The sequence below is a fragment of the Lontra canadensis genome, unplaced genomic scaffold (assembly GCF_010015895.1).
Source record: "Lontra canadensis isolate GAN:19392208 unplaced genomic scaffold, GSC_riverotter_1.0 scaffold21, whole genome shotgun sequence".
In the NCBI taxonomy this organism is placed as follows: Eukaryota; Metazoa; Chordata; class Mammalia; order Carnivora; family Mustelidae; genus Lontra; species Lontra canadensis.
This window is the reverse complement of record NW_022631015.1, coordinates 22,541,236-22,559,183: the sequence shown is the minus strand read 5'-3', so window position 1 is coordinate 22,559,183 and position 17,948 is coordinate 22,541,236. Positions and strand designations below refer to the sequence as shown.

Genomic DNA, 17,948 nt, shown 5'->3' with positions numbered 1-17,948 from the left:
AGGCCTCCTGCTCCAAGGGACAGTCCAGAAGTCTTATCCAAAGATCCTACTACCAGGGGTGGATTGACCTGGGCCCACAGCCAGCACTTGAGACCTCTGGAAGCGTTGTTATAACGCAAACGCGCCTGAGAGCAAGGACCATTTAAGCTGTTTGGGGGACTGGTTAAATTTTGGTTTGGTGTTTAACCTTGGAGGCTCTTGGGAGGAAGAGAGAGGAGAGAGAGAAGCTTTATGTGCTCACGCTTGATGAGAACCATGCAAAAGCCAAAGTGAAATGAGACATTTAGTATCATTATTAATTCATAACAACCAAAAAGTGGAAATAGTGGAAATGCCCATCCGATGACGAGTACACAGTCGGCTCTCTCCTCCCAGTGGGGTCTCACTCAGCCTGAAAGGAATAAAATGCTGTCACAGGCTGCCCCACGGGTGCACCGCGAAGCTGTGAGGCTGACAGAAGGCACAGGACATAAAAGGCCACGTATCATGAGATCGCATTCCCACAAGATGTCCAGACTAGGCAAACACAGAGAGAGAGAGAGAGCGAGAGCGAGCAGAGGTTGCCGGAACTCGACAGAGGAGCAACGGGAGGGACTGCGGCCCGGCACAGCGATGAAGATGATCTGGAACGAGGTCGTGATGATGGCTTCTGAGCACACGAGAAACCACCTAGTTATATGCTGGAAAGGGTGAAAATTGTGAATGTGAATTACATCTCCATTTTTTAAGAGCGTGGGATTGTTCTAGAACCGAGGAAACAGGCCGTGTTGAATCCCAGCTATACGCCGTGTCATGAGCAAACACACCACCAGACGGCTGGTGACAGTGTCAAGCTCTTTCATCCAGGCACTGTGGTGTCCTCACATCTGATAGCCGTTCACTAAGTATAAGTATCATTCTAGGTGCTAACAATTAAATAAATTTAAAAAACAAAAAAACAGGGGCACTGGGTGGCTGTCGGTTAAGCATCTGTGTCTTGCTTATGGCTCAGGTCATGATTTCAGGGTCCTGGGATTGAGCCCCACTTCAGGCTCCACGCTCAGCAGGGAGTCTGCTGGAGTGTCTCCCTGTCCCTCTCTCTGCCCCTCCCCCTAAAATGAATAAATAACTCCTTAAAAAGACAACCAAAAACCAAGGTCTTCACCTTTAGGGAGCTTCAGCGGACATGGAGTCACTGTTGTCTCTTTCCCTATAAGCAATTATATGAATACTCAGATGAGTAGAAGAATAAAAGTCTTTCTACAGCTCTGTTTATGGCAGGCTTACTTTGTGCCAGGACCCGTTTTCAATCCTTGAGCCGCGTCACCACACCCAACGTTCACAAAGCCCTGTGAGCGGCCTATTATTCCAAGCATTTTGCAGATCAACAGACCAAAGCACAGGAAGTTGAGTAAAATGTCAAAATCCCACATGAGCAAGTGGAGAGGCGTATTGGAAAGACCGCTACTTATAAACACAGATGTATGCAAGTAATGATAATTAGCTTGATAAGAAGAAAGGAAAATGAGTCATGGGAAATCAGAGAGAAGATGGTAGAGAGCCGGTCACATGGTGATTAGTGAAGCAGGGCCTGGTTCTCCAACCAGTTCTGAAGATCTTAAGGAACAAGGTCTGTCCAAAGGGGAGCAAAGCTCATGGGGTTCCCTGTGCAGAGAACGGCTGCCAGGCACATCTGGGAGCGTGGCAGGAATAGCAGGCAGCTGGGAGTGGGGAGCCAACTTCCTAGGATCTGGAAAAGTCCAGAAGGAGGCAGGCGTTCCACGTCAGTGCTGGGCACAAACGAAGAAGGGAGGCCTCTGCTCTTCTGAGAGAGGGGCTGCTGGGTGCGTTCCTGAAGGACGCCATGCACTCTTGAAGAAGGGGTCCCTTGTCATCAGGTGCTGGAAGCAGAAATGGGTGGGTGGTGATCCAGGCATGAAATCAAGACCTTGATGAGACATGTGGCCATGGGAAATAGAGCTAAGAGAAGTAAGGCATTGAGAACGACTTGAGCTTGGTTAAAACAAGAACTCATTTTTACATTGAGATTCGTGTAGCAGACTCCCATCACGCCACGTCCCTGCCTCCTCCGCTCCTCCATCCTGCTGGAATGTTCTCTTCCCTCTGAGCTTCCCAGCTGACATCTAACCCTTCCTGGCCGAGTCCACACATCCCTTTCCTGAACCTGCCCTGGGAAATGTAGAAGGTGACTTTCTTCCATGGAACTCCCCTGGCCTCGTGCAGCTTTCCATGGGGCTAACACATTTCTTCTCTCCTTCCTTCTAAACCCTCCTAGCACTTTCCCTAGTCCTCAGGGTCCCTGGAAAGCTGCAAATGTAAATTCAGATCTTCCAACTTCAGATTCCCCAGGATCAGTGACCTGGTAAAATATAAACAATTAATGTATTCAATTAAGAGATAGCTCTTTGAGTAAACACAAATTTTAATGGCTTTTTTTTTTTCCTGCTCTGAAGGTGGTGTGACCTGTCTCATGTATAGGGATACCGCTGAAACTTACAAACGGTGTCCCTCCCTCTCTTTCAGGCCTTGCTCTACTACTGTGAAGTGCTGACTAAGGCAAACCTCCAGCTCCAGAAGGCAGCTTGTCTGGCCCTGAAAAGCCTGCAGGTAAAACCCAGCCTCAGAGCCCCAGCGGGTCAGCTCTGAGCCAGTCCAGGCCAAGGACACGTAGCAGCTCTCTTCCCGTGTTCGGAAGCACGGGTGTTAGCAGCATGTCCTACTTCCTTTGCTGTGCAAACTGTGTATTCATTTGGGGATATTTTTGTTCACTTTCCTTTTTCTTTCTTTTTTAAATTCTGTATTTAAATTCAGTGTAGTTAACATTGTACTAGTTTCAGAGGGAGAGCTCAGTGATGTGTCAGTTGTGTGATACCCGGTGCTTATTACATCCAGAGCCCTCCTTCATGCCCGTCCCCTGGTTACCCCATCCCCCACCCACCCGCCCCTCCAGCAACCCTCAGGTTGTTTCCAATGATTAAGAGTCTCCTATGGTTTGTCTCCTCTGATTTCGTCTTGTTTATTGAGTGTTTACAGTCCCGTGGAAGGACAGACGGTGGGACAGACACTTATTAAAAGGCCTGGGAGGGTGGGTCAGGGGCCAGAGCAGCACATGGCTGGGAAATGTGACCTGGTCTGACCAGGGGAGTCTTCACAGAGGAAGTGGTGTCTGAGAGCAATGGGCCAAGTGTACGCTTAAGGGCCAGAACCCTGTGTTGTTCATCGCAGAGTCTCCCACGCCTGGCGAACTGCCCGGTTCAGAAAGTGCTGGATGAATGAGTGATAAACACCCAGACAAGTTCCCACCACCGACCTTGGCTCTGCGCCTCTGTTTTGGTCTCTAAGCTAAACATTAGGAATTGTTCCATTAGCGCCGTGTGGGAAGCAGGGAGGCACAGCAGAAAGGACTCCCAGGAGTGGGCTCTCCTGGAGAGGCAGGCTAGTCGGTCGGCTTCCCCACACCCGAGTCCTCTGGGAAATGGGGGACTTAGCGGATGGTGGGGGCTTCGTGCCAGGAAGGTCAGGTACTGCACATCCAAGGAGACTGGGTGGGGCCCCCTGAGTGACATGGCCCTACTGTCCCCTCGAGCTGTAGGGTACTGCGCCCTCTGGGAGCCCAGACACAATTGTCAGCACTGTCTCACCACCTTCTCCTTGCAGGCCACTGAAAGCATTAGAATGCTGGTGACATTGTGTCAGTCTGACACTGAAGAGATCAGAGATGTGGCCTCAGAGACCCTCTTGTCCCTCGGTGAGTTCTTTTTACCCACTTGTTTCCTTTCGCCACTTTCGGAGGGAAGTGGCAGGAAAGGCTCTGTGCACTGTTTGAGTGGTTTCCCTTTGTGGGCTCTCTGCTCACACTCAACACACACAGCGTATGTCACACACACAGGGTATGTCACACTCGCACACACAAGGTATGTCACACACATGCGGTATGTGATACACACGGTATGTGACACACACACAGGTCATGTGACACACGGGGTATATGACACACACACACAGGGTATGTGACACACCTGGGGTATGAGGAACTGGTCAATGTCCATGTTGCTTCAGTGGCCCGTTCTCACCATCTGGCTGTTGAGGGTGAGGGTCGCTCTTTGGAGCCCTTCTAGAAGGATCCTGGTGTGCACTATCTGGAGCCGTGAGGTGGAGGCAGTAGTCAGGAATGCTGCTGGGATGGCAAGGCTGGGCTGGCACTCGCGGGGCAGGGGGGCCGTGAGTGACCAACATTGCGGGGCTGTGCCCCCAGGAGTGCCTCACCCCCTGCTTCCAGGGCCTCACCCTGGCTCTCCGAGGACCCCCTATTTGCCCCCTGGGCCACCGCCCACATGAACCCTGACACCAGAGAAGTGAAGTGTTTCTTCCATTCTGGAATACCCAGATAAATCTCCCCCTTCGCATCACTTGGGAAAGCGTCACGCCTACCGAGCTGCATACGTTTACTCCTGCTGCGCGGTGCCAAGGGTGGAGAGAAGCTTTCTTACTCCTGCCCCCAGAGAGACTTGTTGTTTTAATCCTACACCTGCTTTTAATGTGTAAAAACCAGACTCCCGAAAGTCCTCAAATCTAATCCGGGTGATAATACTCGTTGGAAAAGAGCCACTCTGGCTTGACTAGAGAGCTTAATAGCATAAGGGAGACTCTTGGGCCTTTATGATGACCGTGAGAACCCGTCCTTTGTGAGGCGTCCTTTCTTACAGTTACTGGTGTAGTAACACTTCCTTCTGCTATTGAATATGTTGTCTGCTGCACAGAAATCCCAGCCAGCATCTGTTGGTTTAAAGGATGAGACAGTTATTCCTTACGGCGGTCTGAGGCAGACAGATTATTTAATTCCCTAAAAATGTGCCCAGGGTGTTATTAGTTCGAGGTTCCTTTATCCCTTCATGCTCTGACACAACGATGCAGGTAAGCCTGACGTTAGTAACGCAGAGTCAGCAGAGCCCCTCAGTCCAGTGCCAGAGGAAGAAGCCAGTCCCTGCTGGGTGTGCCCCGACATTCCCTTCAGCTGCACCCCCAGCAGCATCTCCAATTATTATTAAATAATTTAGTTATTGATTTCACAGAGAGAGAGAGAGAGAAAGCACGAGCAGGGGGAGGGGCAGAGGGAGAGGCTAAGTAAGGAGCCCGATGTGGGGCTCGATCCTGGGACCCTGGGATCATGACCTGAGCCAAAGGCAGACGATTAACCAACTGAGCCACCCAGGCACCCCTTCACCTTGGCTTTTCACCTGCATGGGTTCCCCAGTCCCTGTGCCCCCTTGCACCACCAGCTAGTGGTCCTCAACTCCAGCTGTGCATTCGAACCACCAGGGAAACTTTAAGATAGACCCATGTCTGGGCTCTGCTTCCAAAGATGCTGCTTCCACTGGCCTTGGCCCTGGGACTATTACAAGCCTCCAGATGATTCTAATACGTAACAAGTTTGAACTCAACACTCTGAATCACCTTTGATATAGAAATTGAGTCTCACACAGATGGCTGAATCAGTAATTGTACCACCAGCTCCCCCTGCGATAATGGGGCTGTCCCAGTATTCACATGTGGCTGGGGCATTTCCGTGTGGCTACTATGAATGGGGAACTGAAGTTTAATTTTATTTAATTTTGAGTAGTGACCATTTACTTTTGCACAGTCACAGGAGACTGGTAGCCGCCATGTTGGGCAGAACAGTTTCCCCATTAGCTGTGGACATTCCATTGCGTCCCGGCTGGATCTCAGTCCGGTTTGGACCACACTGCCTGACGCCCCAGAGTGCCGGCCCTCTCTCCTCCAACACCCTATCTGCTTCACAGGGCTGTTAAAAGACCAGAGAAGGGGGCGCCTGGGTGGCTCAGTGGGTTAAAGCCTCTGCCTTCGGCTCAGGTCATCCCAGGGTCCTGGGGTCGAGCCCCGCATCGGGCTCTCTGCTCAGCGGGGAGCCTGCTTCCTCCTCTCTCACTCTGCCTGCCTCTCTGCCTACTTGTGATCTCTCTCTGTCAAATAAATAAATAAAATCCTAAAAAAAATTAAGGAAAAAAAAAAGACCAGAGGAGAAGCCAGCGCAGACCACTGTGCACTGAATGTCTGTCAGGGCAAGGCGGCCTGGCAGCCCCACACCCTAGTCGTGTCCGATTTGCTCTGGGCCGGGCGCCTTGCTGAGGGATCTGCATGAGTTAGCTCATTTAAACTTTTTTTTTTTTTAAGATTTTATTTGTTTATTTGACAGAGATGACAAGTAGGCAGAGAGGCAGGCAGAGAGAGACGGGGAAGCAGGCTCCCTGCTGAGCAGAGAGCCCGATGTGGGGCTCCATCCCAGGACCCTGGGACCATGACCTGAGCCGAAGGCAGAGGCTTAACCCACTGAGCCCCCCAGGTGCCCCATCTTCTGAAATTCTTAATTACGTTGTTTTCTAGGTGATGTTTAAATGACCAAGAAATTTTTTTATATGTTATATTTTGAAAAGTATTTTATTTGTTTGAGAGAGAGAGAGAACATGGGCGGAGGGAGGGCAGAGGAAGAGGGAGAAGCAGGCTCCCAGGACCCAGGATCCCCTTCCCCCCTTCTCCCACCCACCTCCCCTCTGGTAACCAGCAGTGTGTTCTCTAGAGTTAAAAGAGTCTGCTTTTGGGGTTTGTCTCTTTTATCCCTTACAGAACAAGCAAGAACTTTTGAGGGAATGCCAGAGACTAAAGGAATGCCAGGGTGTGAAACAGAAGCTCTATGGGCATTTGATGGCCATAACTTTGCATAATAAATTTCTTCCTGAGAAGTCACACAGAGTATATTTTAAGAGTGTTAGGGATTTCAGTATGGCTGGTCCTTGACTTCAAAGCATGAAACCTCCACTGGACTTTTTTTTTTTTTTTACATGACCTCGCTGACATATCGAAATGGTCTTTTATAAAAGCCAAAGTTAGGCTTTCACACTTGACCTAAAATATTACTCTTTGCAAAGGACCCCTGCTGGGCTAGGTCACTTTCCTCAGTTGTCATCTCGAACAGACGACATTTATTTGCAAATTATTTGAATACTTCATTCTGATTTTTCTGTCTAAAACAATGATTAGAAAATGGGGGGGGCGGTGGAAATCACAGGCAAATAGCAATAAGGAGCAGGCATTCATGCATTTAATACAAGAGGAACAAAGATGGGACTAATGAGTTATGCTCAATCACAAGTTCATTGCGAAGAAAAAAAAATTTTTAAAGATTCATGAAATTCTGGGAATACATTGATGTTAGTGGGTTTTCGAAAAGGAGTGTAATTATGGGTTTTATAACACATTGTAGTCCCTGGAACCGGAAGCCTCTTGATCAACCAAAAGTTTGTTTTTGCTTTCAGGGGCAGTACCTTTAAGCTTTTCAGTAATACATCAGATGGAAAAGTAGGGATTTGCCTGCATTTCAAAGAACATGGTGAACTCTTCTCTAAGCAAAGGCCACCAATTTTTAGAGATTTCTGTTGACTGTTTCTGCATGCCTTGACTTTTCTGAGACAGATGTTATTTTTTTCCCTACTTTTTAAAATTGCTTTGGAATAGAACCCTGTATTTGAAACAAAGTGTTTACCCAAAACCCTGATACATAGAACACTGAATACAGCACTTTTCCAGGTGAGACAGAGACACAGACAGACAGAGACAGAGACAGAGGGCCTGAGTTGGGCCCATCCCTACCACGCTCCTCCCACAGCAGCACCCACCCCGGATACCTTGGCTAACTAATCCTATTTAAAAAACGGCAAATACCCGGCCAGTTCCTAGTTTGCTCATGGATATACTACAGTTTAGAAGAGTTCAGTTCTTTCCCTAGAGTCCCACAGAGTCTAGGTGGGTCCGGATTCCATCACAGTGCGTCCCAGGTCTGGGAGTCCATAGGTGAGCTGGGCCTTGATGTGCTCCTCCATAAAATGGGAGCATCTGCACTTCTCCCTCATGGAGGCCATGGGAGGATTAAATGAGCTAACCCATTCTCTCTCTCTCTGTCAAATAAGTAAATAAAATCTTTTTTTTTTTTTTTAAAGAGTTGAAAAAAAAAAAAAAACGAAGGAAGGCTCAGTGGGTTAAGCCTCTGCCTTCAGCTCGGGTCGTGATCTCGGGGTCCTGGGATCAAGCCCCGCATCGGACTCTCTGTTCAGTGGGGAGCCTGCTTCCTCCTCTCCTTAAATCTTTAAATCTTTAAGAAAAATCTTTAAATCTTTAAAAAAAAAAAAAAGAATCTCAGAAGATGGTTTCCTTATCTAAAGTTAACATAGCGAAATAACATTAGCGATCCATTTCCAAACACCTGGTATCATTATCCTGAGTGATGAATAAGAAAGTTACCTTCCAGCTGCCATTCGTTTTGATGTTCTGTGTGCAGGAGAAGACGGGCGGCTGGCGTATGAGCAGCTAGACAAATTCCCTCGAGACGGTGCTCCCGGTGGAGGACGCCATGGGACCGAAGTCGCTACGGCTTTTTAAGGAAGTCTTCCCCATAGCTGTCTTCCTGAGTGGCCCCGTTCATCAAGCTGGTGCCGGAGCGAGCTGGAATGCTTACAACTTGAAGCGTTCTGCTGAGGTTGTCTGGAAATTCACATGTTATAGATGGAATTCAAAATCGAGTTTCCCAGGACCCGGCTGCCTTTCCTTCGGCCAGTCGAATCGGGCTGTGTGTTGCTCTGTAGATTATACTGTCAGTTGCGTCTGACCATACTTAGTAGAAGAGTCCATTTATCTTATACGTATGGATCTTTAAAACAGCCATCTTTGTACTTTCTTGGAAGTTCTTCTAGCAGCCTAAAATAGTCACATGATGCTTTGATGACTGTCCTACGCCTTGCAGTTTTTCTCTGTCGTGTTCTCAGGGTTGAGTGGCCCCGTTAGCTACCTAATTTCACCTTCATGCAAAGCACAAAAAAAGAATTTCTTCAAATAAAAGTTTGCCTGCAGAACTTGGTCAAAGTGACACATTGTAAGAGGTTAATGTTTCTTTTCATTTCATTTTCCTCAAGCCTCCACTACTTCTTTTATTTCTTTCCTCCATCCTGAAAATCCCAAAAGCACGTTTCCATGATGGTTAAAAGACAGGTGGATGACGAAGACCTACTTTATAAAGATTGTACCCGTACTCCTTAAAAAAACACATTCAAAGTTTAAGCTTTTTTAAACAAGAGCCATTTTTTTTTACAATACTTTTACAATAGAGATGTTTTGCTGCTACGACCAAACGAAACCAAAAGTGATGGATTCAGAAAGCTGTGATGCTGTTTCAAGTAGAAGAACTTAGAAGTTGGAGGACTCTTAATGGGGTGAGAGCAGAAGGATGATCCAAACCATCCTTGCTTCTGCAGGAATTGCCATGAGATTAAGAAGAAGAACGCCCTGAGGGACCGTCACTGCTCCCAGAGAAATCCTTCGTCCCTGGGTGGGATCTCTTGGCCAAATCATTAAAATAACAGCTTCCTTTATTGCTTCCCTATCAGGGTAGCAAGCCCACTAAATAAAGGACAAGACCACTCAGTAGCTTTTCTTCCTCTTAAGAGTAGACAAGAAGGGATATGCCAAGATCTCAAAATAATATGTGTGAGTGTTATTGAAACTGTGCAGTATCAACTGTATTCTGGACATGTTTGTATAAAATATCATTGAGGTGTCGTTTTAAATATTTACATTTTAGCAAGACCTTTAAAAGCAACTCGTATTCCATTTTAAAGTAAAAATTGTCGTGGTGTCTGGCTGGCTCAGTTGGTAGAACACGTGACTCTTGATCCCAGGGTCATGAGTTCGAGCCCCACATTGGGTGTAGAGCTTACTTAAAATTAAAAAAAAAAAAAAAAAGTAAAAATTGTTTGCCAGGCTTCCTGGCAAATAGTTCTTTCAACTGTGAAGTTATAATGTGTGTATATATTTGTATATTTATAAATATTATATATATACATATATCTTTCATCTTAAAGGTATACTGTACAGTCTACAGTTAGCATATATAGTCTATAGTCTATGTTAAATGTTGAAATGATTCTTTTTATAGAAATTCAAATCACAATGTTACAGAGTTTTTTGTTTGATTTGTTGGGTATTTTTTTCTAATTTTTTGAATATTGCATGACTAATTCCATATCTTTTGTATTCATTTCTGCATTTTATTTTTGCTCGAAGGGGTGCTTTTAGTTTCGTGGCATTTGTATCCATCACTCTTTCAATCACTCAAGTTAAAATAAAAATTATTTTTGAATTATTAGTCTCACGTGCTGAGTCTGCTCTGTTTTTCCCATGCCCTCCTTAAACCAGCATTGCTACAACACGGTACACCTCATGCTCAACCTGTGTTTATCCTTATCTTGAAATTCCTTCACTTTTAAATGAGGATCATAATATTTCCCTCTCAGATTTGTTGCAAAGCTAGTGGAAGAAAAAAGAGCTGTGTTTCTGAATTGTGTTATGTATGAGCAGAGATGTGAGCCCCCAGAGGATGAAAGAGACTTCATTCATGTGTGTTCCTAGCTGGAGCCCCACCAGCATCATCACAGACGGGCCCCTCAAATTCAGCTGTGAGTGTAAGTATCCACCGACTGACATTAAATACCAGTGATTGCTTTTGCTGAGTCAGCAGAAAACCAGAGAAAGGGAGCAGCCCCAGGCTTGGAGAGGAAGACCAGGAAGTCTGAGCTGGACACGCTGTATTAGAGAAGCCTCACAGACAACTAGATGGCGGTCACGTTGGTGACTGACTATATTTGGAGTTCAGGTGAGAAATCCAGTTAGAAATAGAATTGGGGGCGGGGGTGCCGCTGGCTGGCTCGGTTGGTGGAGCATGTGACTCTTGATCTTGGGGTCTTGAGTTTGAGGCCCATGCTGGGTATGGAGATACTTCAAGATAAAATGTTTGAGATATATATAAAATTGGGAGTTTTCGGCATATGGATGGCACTGGAAAGCCGTGATAACTGGCTTATTTTATCTGGGAAGTATAGATAGAAACAAGAGCCTACAAGGCCTGAGCCTTGGGACACTCTGCTATTAGAGGTCATAGAGAGGTGGAACCAGCAAAGGAAAATGGAGGGTGGGAAGCAGGAGAAAAATCCAAGTACGACAGCTTAGAAGTTAGGTGGAAAAAGCTTCTCAAGGAGCAAGTATCTAATGCCGAAGACTGAGAATTGGATTCCGCAGAACAAAGTCCGTCAGTGAGGCTGACCAACAATCCCCGTAGATTGACGGGTTGGAAATCTGAGGACTACATCCAAGAGAGGATGGAAGAATATTTGAAATGGCGAGTACGGCACCTCTTTGAAGAGTTTTTGTATTAAGGGGGGGCAGAGCAATAACTCGGTGGAGGGGTTATATGAGGTCAAGAAAGTGTTTTGTGTTGTTTTTTTTGAAATGAGAAAACATACAGCCTGCTTGTTGCTGAAGCAAACGATGCAGTCAAAGCGGGAAAATTAGTTCAGGCGAGAGAAGGGCCATAGAGCCATCTCCCCGAGTGGGCCGAGGGGTGGCTGAAGGGTGCTGCGTGGACGGAATGGTAGAGGACTCCGGAGACGTGGAGAAAAGGTCGGATTACGTGACAAATAAACGCAACAGGGATAATCCTACGGAAGAAGGTTCAGTGCACGCAGGCCAGCTCCCAGCAGCGCTGCCCAAGCAGAGGTGCCCAGGCAGGAATGCGCCTCATGTGTGTAGGGAGAAACCAGTGTGGTCGAAGCTGATGTGCTGCACACCACAGAAGTGAAGGAAACTTGGTTTAGTGGAAATCGTAGAGCGCGTTCGATGCCAGCCTGAAGAATCCAGGCATCCGTGCTTCCTCCTGATTGGTGTGTCCCATTCTCCAGGGTTGCTAAGTGATGTATTCCAGAGTTCTTGACTCTGAACTTCAGCTGCTGCCTGCCACAGGCCCTTTTCACGCCATGGCTAACACCCGTGCTTATGTGCAATGCTGGATGTGGATTTGCCACTATTTTGTGGGGCTGTATCAGTGCCTGAAGAAGTTCTGGAATGTCACCATTAACCACTTTTTCATGAAGGAGAGGGAGGAAGAAGATGTCCCTTCGGTTGAGAGTATTTTTCACAAAGAAAAAATTGTGGTGCTTGGCCATTTATTAAAGAATGAATCTCTAGCCATTGAGAAGAGGGCTCAAGCTGCGCATAGAATCGGACTTCTGGCCTTCACAGGTACGGACTGAACCAGCTGGGCTAACACAGCCCTTCCGAAATCTTTTTGCTTATTATAACACTGTAAGTTAGTGACTTTTTCAGAGCTGTGGTCTTCAGATGCCAGTGACATTTCCTTTGCCTACATTTTTAGTTCTTTGTACGACCGAAGACATCGACCGATCATTTTCTCCTCGAGGATCTCTTGTTTTGAAAGAGGGAGACCATCAAATAAATGACAAAGAATTTTCCTACTTTTATTAAGTCTATCAAACTCCATTGAGGGACAGTCAGTCTAGACTGATCTCTTTTTTAATGGGCAAATGAGTTACCTAGATGGAGTTTGATAGACTTTGTTTTCCAAATGGTGTCCTTGAGAGAAAACATTTGCCGTTTGCAAGGACCGAGGGGTTCCTAGGGGCCAGAATGCGTGAGAACCACTGGCATAGAGAGAGAAGGAAGACAGGAGACTCCCATGGGAAGGAAAGGGAAATGGCGCCCACCGCTTGAGAAGGCCAGGTGCCTGTTAGCTTTATTCACCATTTGGGGAAGAGCTGGCTATTTACAAAAGGGCCAGAATTCCTTAACTTGATGTTATGTAGCCTTAGTTATACTAGTGGGAAACAGGGAAGGGCTTGTGCCCAGGCTTCAGCGGAAGCTTTATAGTTGGCTCCAATATCCTTGGGCCTGTGGGACTGTGGTGGTACCAGTGAGAGAAATCCAAGCCCTGTCACAACTCCCGCCGCCAGAACCTGGCCAACCACGGCAGCTACTCCCCACCATCTAAACAGTCTTCACCCCATGTTTTCTTGGCCGTATCTTCCTGGGGTTTGAGATTCGAACGAGGGCAATCTGGGGTTCAGGTGTATGATGAACGTAGAGTCTAGGACCAGGTTGGGTCAGAAACCAAAGGAAGGAAAATCTCGTCAGGTCACGTTGGTCACGATCTGTAAGCGTTGGGCCGAGAGGTGAGAAATGAGACAGAACAGAATAGCAGTGGACAAGTCATGAAGAACCTCTTTCTCTCATCCGTCAGATCCTGCTGGTTTTGAAGGGCAGCATTTGGGTTTTCCTTTTGTTTGCTTGAATACTCTGGTGTTTTCCAAGTACTGACGACGGAGAGTCAGGAAGAAGACCATGAGGGAGCAGCCTTGAGCAGGCACGGGATTTCCAGGGCTTTGCCTATTTTTTGCTTTTCAACACCCCTTTCCGTGTTCACAGCAGCACAGCAGGGGGAGGGGGAAAAAGGAAAGTGCAGAGGAGTCCAAGAATCAGTACACAGCGAAAAGCATACGGAGGCATCACCACTCGAATGTCCGGGGCTCGTAGATAAACCCAGTACTTCTGAAGTGCCAATGCTTGTTTTGCAGGAGGACCGACTGCTGGGAAGTTCGCCACCGAGTACATGAAGGAAGTGGCTCAGTTGTTGAGAGACCACGAGATGCCGCCCAAGGCCAAGGTCTTGCTGCTGCAGAGTGTAGCCTGCTGGTGTTACTTGAACCCCGTGAGCCAGAAAAGAGCCAAACATTTGAGGTTTATTCCCATCCTCACTGAGATTTTTGAGGACAAACTCGACTCCACCGTCAAAAGTGAAATAAACAGCAGCCTCCTCGTTAAATTTTGGACTTGCTACGTGCTCTCCGTCATGACGTGCAATAACCCGTCTTGCATGAAAGAACTTAGAGACTACAATGCCCTGAAATACCACTTGCAAATACTGGCGACCGAGAACTGGGCTGGGTGGCCTGAGAATTTCGCGGAGGTGCTGTATTTCCTAGTTGGTTTTCACAGGAATTAATGTCTCTCGAGGCGGGTGCCCAGGGCAGCTGACTAGGCTGCTGCGGTAGCTGGAAAGTGGAAATAAATTAATAGAAAGTCGATACAGTCTTCTTTGGGGTTTCCTTTTAGGTAGTTAAGAAATTTTGTATAAATCTTCAACAGTTACCGGAAAAACGAAACATATGAAAAGCGCCGCTGGTTAAAAGGACCTCATGAGAATTAAGTTCATAGTATGGGAATTCATTGAAAGTTGAGGCGTGTGGGTGCCTGGGTGGCTCAGTGGGTTAAGCCTCTGCCTTCATCTCAGGTCATGATCTCAGGGTCCTGGGATCGAGCCCCATATCGGGCTCTCTGCTTAGCAGGGAGCCTGCTTCCCCCTCTCTCTCTGACTGCTTCTCTGCCTACTTGTGATCTCTCTCTGTCAAATAAATAAATAAATAACTTTAAAAAAAAAAAAGAAAAGAAAAGAAAGTTGAGGCGTGCGTACCACTGTTAGGAGCTACGGTATGTTTGGGGGTTATTAGATGACATTAAGCCAAGGCACCTAGAAATGCCAAATCCTAACCCAACCCACAGATCCCCCGCCTGGAGGACACACTCACCCCCCCTGTATCCTTTCAGCCCTAAGGATTTCAGGGCCCGCCCTCCAGCTGCCACCCCTTTGGCAGAGAGAGGGTCTTCTCACTACCAGAACGTGATCTCGTGATCTCGTTGTAGGTGGGGCAGCTGGAAGTTCGGGGGAATTAACACCGCAGAAAAGCAGCCCTCAACTCCCCTGATCGAGCTCCAGATGGAGATGGGGTGCCGTGACACCTAGATAGCCTGAAGGTAGGCTCTTGGGTTTTCCTACAAAGATGTGCACCCTTCCTATCGGTTCTGTTAGGGACTATGAAACGCAAAACCTGCACTTGACTTCGGTGTTCCCCAGGCTCATGAAAAATTATTGCAAAAAGTAGTGTTTATCGCAAGTGCATAAAGGATGGGCTCCTGTGGTTTCTCCGGCTACACTAAGAGGCGCCCCTAGCTGACGCTGCAGCCATCGTAGGCTGCACTGGGTACTTTCCTTTGCCACAAACTAGCTTTGACGGCGCTGGGCTTCAACTTCACGCTTCCCGCTCCCCTGAGAGCCTGTTAAACAGGTGGTGTGGTTCTGGGATCCACGCTTCTATTTATTCAGGAATGCTGAGCGGGCCTCGAGTCACACCACGCGGAATCCCCGGGCCTCTCGAGGGACGTGTTCTCAGACCTTTGACCGGGCGAAGCTGTGTTCTGCTGAGCGACCGTGTGTTCTCATCCGTGCCGGAGAGTTTCTCCAACCAGAATCCCATTCATTTATGGTGGTAGATTAAAGGTTGGAAATTGGAAGTCCCATTGAGAGACTGGGTCAGGGTGAGAAATTGCTTTTTCTAAAAATGCTTTTTAAATTAAATTTTAATGTATTTCAAAGTAATGCATGATTTAAAAAGTCAAATAATGCAAGCCGTCTGCTGGAGAAATAGCAGTCCCGAACCCCCTCCTGAGTCACACTCCCCGAGGGGACCGTTGGAATTCTTTCGGCTGTTTTTTCTGGTATTTGCTTACTTCCATAGTTCTAAATAGTTCACATAGATTGCTAATTTTTTTTTAAGAGTTTATTTATTTATGAGAGACAGAGCAGGAGAGCGCAAGCAGGGGGAGCTGCAGAGGGTGAGGAAGAATCGGGCTCCCCACTGAGCAGGGAGCCAGACACGGGGCTCAGTCCCAGGGGTTCATGACCCGGAGCCAAAGGTAGACACTTAATGACTGAGCCACCCAGGTCCGACTTATACATTGCTAATTTTTTTTTTTTGAATTTTAGGTATTTTTCCTTTTATTTCTTAATGGGACAGATAAGGACTTGGGGTTCTAACACTGCCTCTCCTCGTCCTCTCTCAAGAATAATCATGCCATCATTGGAAGAGGCATTATCTGGGATGCCTGGGTGGCTCAGTCGGTGAAGCGTCTGCCTTCAGCTCAGATCATGATCCTGGGGTCCTGGGATCGAGCCCAGCTTTGGGCTCCTTCCTCAGTGGGGAGCATACATCTTCCTCTTCCTGTTACTCTCTCTCTCTCTCAAATAAATAAATAAAAATCTTTTAAAAAAATCAATTAGGGGCACCTGGGTGGCTCAATGGGTTAAAACCTCTGCCTTCGGCTCAGGTCACGGTCTCAGGGTCCTGGGATCGAGCCCCACATCGGGCTCTGCTCAGCAGGAAGCCTGCTTCCTCCTCTCTGCCTGCCTCTCTGCCTGCTTGTGATCTCTCTCTGTCAAACAAATAAAATCTTTTTTAAAAAATTAAAAAAAAATCAATTATATCACTGTTACCTATGTAACTTGTTAATTAAAACAAATAGGAATATTTCAGTATTTTTCAGGGCTAAGTTGTATCGTGTAGTAGGAGTTTCTTCTTCCTACAACTCTGTTTTCCCTGGAGTCTTGTTTGTTTCATGGCTTCAGTTTCACTAACTGATTCCCACTCTGTAGAGCTGTTCTCCGCTCTCAAAAGTTTCACACGGAGGCAGCGTCCGCTCGGGCTTCCTCTCCAAGGCCACCCACCGTCGCGGAGCCCTCCGAGCTCTTGTTCCTATCTGGGCCTGCCACACGGCTAACAGATATTTTAGGGTTTCCCTTCCACACCCAGGAATCCCCGCTGCCCCTCCTATGTAGGACCCTCTGTTTCTACTATTGCTTTCGTTTTTTGGTTCACACCCACATTTGGATTTGGAGCAAGTTTTCCACTAGTTTCCTCAGGAAGAATGATGAGATGAAACTTTGGAGATCTACCCTGTGTTCTTCTAGAGTGATCACGGGCCTCAGCCTGCCTTTGACCCTGGAGGAGCCCCAGAGGACATGGAAGCCCCCTCTCCTCAGAAGGGAAGAGCCAAGCTGAGCTCATCCCGTTTATTTTCCCCGACGCCTTCATCCCAGGACACTCGCCTCTGCTGAAACCAGCAGTGTTGACGTTGGAGCTTCCCACTCCTGGGAGAAAACATCGCATTTAGAAAAGTCGCAGCTTCTTTATCTTTCCAGAGGTATTCTATCTATCTACACAAGAAAATAGACCTATATCCCTTTTCTTAGTCTTTTTTGTTTTAACAGCATAACATTTTATTTACATGAATACTTTTTTTTCCTAGTGTTCACTCATGTTTAAAGTGAAGTATAATTAACACACAGTGTAAGATTAGTTCCAGGCGGACGACGGAGATTTAACAGTTCCGTACATTACTCAGTGCTCGTCACTGTAAAAGTCCCTCCCATCCCCTTTATCTTTTCCTCCCATCCCCCACCCCACCTTCCCTTCAGCAGCTGGCAGTCTGTTCTCTGTATCTAAGAGTCTGTTGCCAATGGCAATAGTTCCCGCTTTTTTATGCCTGAGAAATATTCCATAATATGTGTGAGATATATGTATATTTCTTACATCTTCTTTATCCGCTTATCTATCTAGGGACACTTGGGTTGCATCCATACCCAGGCTATTGTAGATAATGCTGTGATAAACATAGGGGTGCATATACCTTTTCAGATTAATGTTTTCATTATCTTTGGATAAATATCCAGTAGTGGAATGACTGGATCGTAGGGCAGCTCTATTTTTAACTTTCTGAGCAGCCTCCACACTGTTTTCCAGAGTGGCTGCACCAATTCACATTCCCAACAACAGTGCACGAGGTTGTCTCGTTCTCCAGATCCTCACCAACACTTGTTTCTTGTGTTTATTTTAGCCCTTCTGACAGATATAAAATGACCACCTCTTTGTGGTTTTAATTTGCATTTCTCTGATGATTAGCAATGTTGAGCATCTTTTCATGTGTCTCCCCGCTGAGCAGAGAGCCTGATGCGGGGCTCGATCCCAGGACCCTGAGATCATGACCTGAGCCGAAAGCAAAGGCTTAACCCACTGAGCCACCCAGGCGCCCCTGGCGATGTTTTCTTCTACAAGTTTTAGGATTGCAAGTCTCACATTTAAGTCTTTAATCCATTTTGAGTTTATTTTTGTGTGTGGTATAAGAAAGCGGTCTGGTTTCATTTT

The 17,948-nt window shown here is 46.9% G+C and overlaps 2 protein-coding genes across 8 annotated transcripts in view; both read left to right on the top strand.

Moving 5' to 3' along the window:
• RIPOR2 (RHO family interacting cell polarization regulator 2) overlaps positions 1 to 9,489 on the top strand; it is a 209,138-nt gene extending 199,649 nt beyond the window's left edge. For 5 of the 7 annotated variants that reach the window (XM_032861654.1, XM_032861660.1, XM_032861655.1 and 2 more), the window contains 3 exons: positions 2,524 to 2,607; positions 3,658 to 3,748; positions 8,351 to 9,489. In XM_032861654.1, coding sequence (XP_032717545.1) covers positions 2,524 to 2,607; positions 3,658 to 3,748; positions 8,351 to 8,451 — 276 coding nt within the window. In that variant the 3' untranslated portion in view covers positions 8,452 to 9,489. Of the gene's footprint in view, positions 1 to 2,523; positions 2,649 to 3,657; positions 3,749 to 8,350 lie in introns of those variants that run through there. The other 2 variants (XR_004383163.1, XM_032861656.1) reach the window with 2 other exon arrangements.
• Positions 9,490 to 11,562: 2,073 nt separating this feature from the next.
• On the top strand, positions 11,563 to 13,995 carry ARMH2 (armadillo like helical domain containing 2). The gene is made up of 2 exons (XM_032861662.1): positions 11,563 to 12,138; positions 13,488 to 13,995. Exons 1-2 carry the CDS (start codon positions 11,811 to 11,813, stop codon positions 13,913 to 13,915), a joined length of 756 nt encoding a protein of 251 aa, XP_032717553.1. The 5' UTR covers positions 11,563 to 11,810; the 3' UTR covers positions 13,916 to 13,995.
• Positions 13,996 to 17,948: the final 3,953 nt, after the last annotated feature.